The sequence below is a fragment of the Sinocyclocheilus anshuiensis genome, unplaced genomic scaffold, assembly GCF_001515605.1.
Source record: "Sinocyclocheilus anshuiensis isolate Anshui unplaced genomic scaffold, SAMN03320099.WGS_v1.1 scaffold2182, whole genome shotgun sequence".
NCBI classification, from domain to species: Eukaryota; Metazoa; Chordata; class Actinopteri; order Cypriniformes; family Cyprinidae; genus Sinocyclocheilus; species Sinocyclocheilus anshuiensis.
In genome coordinates this window covers 194688-200450 of record NW_015557240.1, presented here as the reverse complement: position 1 = coordinate 200450, position 5763 = coordinate 194688, and the positions used below count along the sequence as shown (strand labels likewise).

General features: G+C 35.9%; 2 protein-coding genes across 2 annotated transcripts in view; one reads left to right on the top strand and one right to left on the bottom strand.

The window, feature by feature from the left end:
* The first annotated feature begins 777 nt into the window (after nucleotides 1-777).
* LOC107679028 (V-type proton ATPase 116 kDa subunit a-like) lies at nucleotides 778-2903 on the top strand. The gene is made up of 5 exons (XM_016474439.1): nucleotides 778-922; nucleotides 1091-1230; nucleotides 1594-1754; nucleotides 2003-2097; nucleotides 2884-2903. The coding sequence occupies exons 1-5, from the start codon at nucleotides 811-813 to the stop codon at nucleotides 2901-2903; spliced, it is 528 nt and encodes a 175-aa protein (XP_016329925.1). The 5' UTR covers nucleotides 778-810.
* A 1047-nt stretch (nucleotides 2904-3950) lies between these two features.
* LOC107679033 (sperm acrosome membrane-associated protein 4-like) overlaps nucleotides 3951-5763 on the bottom strand; it is a 5995-nt gene continuing 4182 nt past the window's right edge. The window contains exons 2-3 of the mRNA XM_016474442.1: nucleotides 4724-4834; nucleotides 3951-4637 (exon numbers count right to left, since the gene is read on the bottom strand). Of these exons, the coding sequence (XP_016329928.1) occupies nucleotides 4411-4637; nucleotides 4724-4834 (338 nt within the window). The 3' untranslated portion in view covers nucleotides 3951-4410. The remainder of the gene's footprint in view (nucleotides 4638-4723; nucleotides 4835-5763) is intronic.

The following is a 5763-nucleotide window of genomic DNA, read 5'->3' as shown; positions in this document are numbered from 1 at the left end:
CACACACACACACACACACACACACACACACACACACACACGTGTACTTAATTATATAAATTGGGACATTTTGTAGACGTCAATTGTTTTTTCTCCATTTACTGGAACAGACTGATATTTGTATGAAGAACATGTAAAGACATAAATACACAATGCCAGACCCTCCGTCTCATGTTTTGACAGTGGGGTTGTTCATTAGTTTCATGTTTGTCCCCAATCTCACTCCAGCAATAGGCAGAACATGGACAACAGAGGTTTTACTCCAGTTCAGGATCTTTTTAGCAGAACTATTTTCTTTACACAAACTAGTAAAGCTAATCTGCCCTTCATAGCTCATGTTACTGTACACTGAACAGTTAAACGCATTTACTGTTAGAGGATTTTTGATTTGATTTTTCGTTTACACTTTATTTTGATAGTCCCCTTCAGACATTCTGTTGACTATAAGTAACTTTGCAAATACATGTCAACTAATTAGAGTGTTAGTAGAGTGTTAGGTTCTGGTTAGTAGAGTAAGTTGACATGTACTTGCTAAGTTACTAATAGTCAGTAGAATGTCTGTTAGGGGACCATCAAAGCAATTATTAAGAAGCAAACATTAAGAAGACAGTCTACTAAGAATCCATTGTCTGGTAGTTGACATGTAGTTGCAAAGTTACTTATAGTCAACAGGATGTCTAAAGGGGGCAGTCAAAATAAAGTGTTACCACACTGTAAAGGTAATACTTCAGTGGTAATATTATGAATTTAATTAAGTTTTTATTTATGTAGGAACGGAGTGGCTCCACAGTTCCCTCCATCTTGAACCGAATGCAGACCAAACAGACTCCACCTACTTACAACAAGACCAACAAGTTCACCTCGGGTTTCCAGAACATTGTGGATGCTTACGGTATTGGAACATACAGAGAGATCAATCCAGGTACCAACACAGAAAATATAACAAAAACATCTTTATAAGATTTTGAAAACAACCATACTTTTACTATTTGGTTTACCAATGTGCAGTCCACTTTTTCTCAGGTAATAAATTATAACTTAGTTTTTTTAACACATGTATGATTGGATTTTTCTGTTTTGTTTCTTGCAGCTCCATACACAATCATTACATTCCCGTTCCTGTTTGCTGTCATGTTTGGGGACATGGGTCATGGAGTGCTGATGACATGTGCGGCACTTTATCTGGTCATCAGAGAGAGCCGCCTGCTCGCGCAGAAGAGTGACAATGAGGTCTCAGCTGATCAATAATTATTACATTTAAGAAATATAAAATTTGGTGGTTTTAGTGTACTTCTAAATGTTAAAAATGAACCTTTAGAAGATATAAAAAATTAACATTTGTACATTCACATTTATAATACAGACAGTTGACTATTTAAAAAAAAAGGACATTTAAGGCAATCAAACCAATACATGAAGTCTTTAACATACAATTACATAATATAACAAGATATCATAGTGTAATCATGAAGTCAAATTCAGAGGTGCAAAATTGGTATGAATATTTATGATGTTATTTGAGGATTGTTCATAAATGTAAAAGTCATAAATGTCTAACCTTAGTTTTTATTTTCTCTCCCCTCTTGTGTGTAGATGTTTAGCATGATTTTTGCGGGACGCTACATCATTCTTTTGATGGGGATATTCTCAGTCTACACCGGATTGATCTACAATGACTGCTTCTCCAAATCCCTCAACATGTTCGGCTCAAGCTGGAGTGTGCGGCCCATGTTTTTCCCTAAGGGAAACTGGACGTAAGTTCACAAAATGACATCAGTAAAACAGTTAGAATATAATCAAACAACATCAGCAATCGTACAATCTTAATTTGATTGTCAAATGAATTTATAATGAAAATAACAAAAAGCAAAACATTAAAACAACATGTAAAATACAGCGTCTCATCTCATTTGTACTGCTGAAAAGCAATTATTATATCCTGACTAACATTCACTTTTTAACGAATGTGATAATCTGCTATTTCTATCTTATGTATTTGTAGGTTTGAGACTCTGGATGGTAACTCAGTTCTTCAGTTAGACCCTGCTGTTCCTGGCGTGTTTGGTGGCCCTTATCCCCTGGGCATCGACCCCGTATGTATCACAAAACTCATTCATGCAGTATACACAAAGACATGCAGACACACACACACACACACACACACACACACACACACACACACACACACACGTGTACTTAATTATATAAATTGGGACATTTTGTAGACGTCAATTGTTTTTTCTCCATTTACTGGAACAGACTGATATTTGTATGAAGAACATGTAAAGACATAAATACACAATGCCAGACCCTCCGTCTCATGTTTTGACAGTGGGGTTGTTCATTAGTTTCATGTTTGTCCCCAATCTCACTCCAGCAATAGGCAGAACATGGACAACAGAGGTTTTACTCCAGTTCAGGATCTTTTTAGCAGAACTATTTTCTTTACACAAACTAGTAAAGCTAATCTGCCCTTCATAGCTCATGTTACTGTACACTGAACAGTTAAACGCATTTACTGTTAGAGGATTTTTGATTTGATTTTTCGTTTACACTTTATTTTGATAGTCCACTTTAGACATTCTACTAACTATAAGTAACTACATGTCAACTAATTCTCATTAATTTGCAACTACATGTCTACTAACTCTCAGAGTAGACTGTTAGGGTAGGTTTAGGGTTAGTAGAATACACTTGTAAAGTTTCTCATAGTCAGTATGTTGTATGTTGTGGACCCATCAAAATAAAGTGTTAGAGGATATTACGCAGACAGTCTACTAATACTCTAATGACTGCTAGTTGACATGTAGTTAAAGTTACTTACTGTTAGAAGAATGTCGAAAGTGGACTGTCAAAATAAAGTGTTACCCATTTTTCTTGTAGGGGAGAATGAGTTAAGTTGAGAAAGAGAATAAATGAGCCGCTCCCTGTATCTAAGAAACCATAAACAAAAGTAATCATGTGATTGCATATTAGGATGTATTCGTCACAATAGTCAATCCATCTTCAAATCACATGAAGAGAGAGCTTTAAGCAAACCAAAAAATGTTGTCATTCATCACATGATTCAAGCTATCAGTCTTGCATCTTAAATAAAATTAATTATAAAATAAGATGTAAAAAAAAAAAGTTTGGACATTGTCACGTGAATTTCTGTCAGTGTAAGCGACAAAAACATCATAGCTTAAGTGGATCTGAGCCAATGTATAACAAGTTTTGTCAAAATGGAGGTTGTGGGTTAAATTGTGCATCATGTGTGTGTCATGAGTCAGTGGCTGACGATACTGATATAATAAATACCTGCTGATTGTTGACTAATGCTGCCTTGCGCAAGTATTACGTCTTATAAAGTAAGCAGTCATATTCGTCAGCTCATGAATACATTCAAACAGAACGCAGTACAGAACTTGCAGGACTCGTCTAGTCACTGTGAAACTCAAGAAGGACACAGACATCAATAACAAACCACAGGAGATAAACAATTTTATTGCTCTTATATTTGCAATTTATACACACATCATGATGGCAACTAAAACAGGTCATTTTGTCAAAGCAGGCCACAGCGTTCAGTGGAGGCTACTGACGGCAGACCTCCAGAAAAACATTCATTCTTGCCCTTTTCGAACATTTATTTCAATAAAGAATATCATCTTTACCAAACAAATCAACAAAATATAAAAACACCATGTTGACAGCTTTACAAATTTTACAAAAATGGCTTTGATGAACCTTATGTTTGAAAATGAAGAATGTCCTGTGTAAATGAATAGGCATGTACAATACAACGGATAAAACCCCCAACATTTAAACTAAATGATTTCATAAGCTTCATTCAAGCAATTATGATTTGACAGCCAAACCCTCTGGTCTTATTAGGAGACCATGTAATATAAGAGAAATGCAGACAGACATCAGGAGAAATAAAATAATAAAAATACACAGCAAACTGCTATCAAAAAAAAGTTTATTTAGGGTATTATTGTTATTATTATTATAATTATTAAGGGTATCATTCAAACACCCCTAAAGAAAGGTAAAACAATCTGTTTGATTGCATGCTGACATATATGTGTGTATGTGTAATTGTATGTAAACAACCTAACTGTATATTGCTGGTTTTAATGAATGTTAGTTGGGTGAAGTGCTTATCTATAGCCAGAATGGTTTTCATTGCTGACATTAAATGAATTCCTGCTATGTTTCTATGTAGAGAAATGTTAAAATGATGGTATGTTGAACTTATCACTACTTGGCAATTTACTGAAAACTTTTCATATTCCAGTGTGTGACCTTTTGAGTAATCATTCCATAAATTGTTTTGCAACAAATTAATTTGGCTTGTTTAGTATGCATGATTTGCTCAGAGATGTTGTGTATATATATATTGTGTGTGAGCTGAAATAATCCTCCTCAGATGAGGAATTTGAGCGTGAACACAGAGCTGATGGCAGCGAAGGCCATGCTGACGGCAGACACGTGAAAGTGACCCGGAGCTGAGTTACACAGGTCAGCAGAGCAGCACGTCTTCGTCATCTGGTATACCTGGGTGCTTGAGTTGGACGGGAAATTCACCTGTTCAGTTTTGTTGCATTTGGACACTTCAAGACATCCTTTTTTCTTAATATCCACTAATCCAGCTGAAATAGAGATGAAAGAAAAACAGATTAAGCTTCAAAATCCCATAAAAAAGGTGTTCAGTGGCTTTTGAAGAGCATGAACTTACCAGCTTTCCCTACCCCGCTATAGCAGTGCTCACCAGCCTCACACGTCTTTTTGGTTGTAAAGCAAAGTTTCCAGAAACCCAGTTTACACTCATAACACTGCAGCGCCTGACCTGAGAGATAAAACATTCATGGAAAATTTAAACTGTCAGTAATGTGGTATCCATCATGAAATATATTCAAATCTTACTGCAGTATAAAAAGTAATACACAGTTATTGAATGGCCTGTTTTGCATGCTTCTCACACTGATCAAATAAGGAACATAAGTAACATTCTCATCATTTCTCAACAACCCTTTTTGCTCTCTGTGTGCTCTAGATTCTGCGAGTCATGTGAAGCACCTGAAATATTCACGTAACAAGAAGAAAAAACACTATAAAACCTTGCTGTACTGGTCTGGTTTCTTTGGCGCAATACTCAACTCTGCCAAATGATGTCATTCACAGCAGCAGAGGGATGAAGAATTGCACATACATTTAAGCATGTAGTCAAGAGTTCATCTACAATATTAGTTCAGCCCAAAATACAGAAAGGCTGTTTCTAAATGTTGACTTTTGTAACCCATCAATTGAGTGAGTGAGGAAATGTTGACAAAATGTTCATTTTGGAATGAGATAACACACACACACACACACACACGCATGTTGTGTTTCCATGTTTTATGGGGACATTCCATAGGCGTAATGGTTTTTATACTGTACAAACTGTATGTGCTATTGCCCTACACCAACCCTAGCCCTAAACCTACCCCTCACAGGAAACGTTGTGCATTTTTAGATTTTTAAAAAAACACCATTTAGTATGTTTTTAAAGTCTTTTGAATTACGGGGACACAGGTAGTGTCCTCATAAACCACCTTCATATTGTAATACCTGTGTCATACCCATGTCATTATACAAATTTGTGTCCTCATAAACCACCCAAACCAGTGCACACACACACACACACACACCAATTATGTTGAAAAGTCAGTACTGAATAAAAAGCTTTCAAAATATTTTTTTTTTTGTCATAATCCTTATTTAAATCACCCAGGTCGA

Excerpts from the sequence above, each read along its gene's own strand:
- LOC107679028 (XM_016474439.1), top strand. The coding sequence starts at position 811 with ATGCAGACCAAACAGACTCCACCTACTTACAACAAGACCAACAAGTTC. Across the intron at positions 1,231-1,593 it reads CGCAGAAGAGTGACAATGAG|ATGTTTAGCATGATTTTTGC; the intron begins GTCTCAGCTGAT and ends TCTTGTGTGTAG. Across the intron at positions 2,098-2,883 it reads CCTGGGCATCGACCCCGTAT|GGGAGAATGAGTTAAGTTGA; the intron begins GTATCACAAAAC and ends TTTTTCTTGTAG.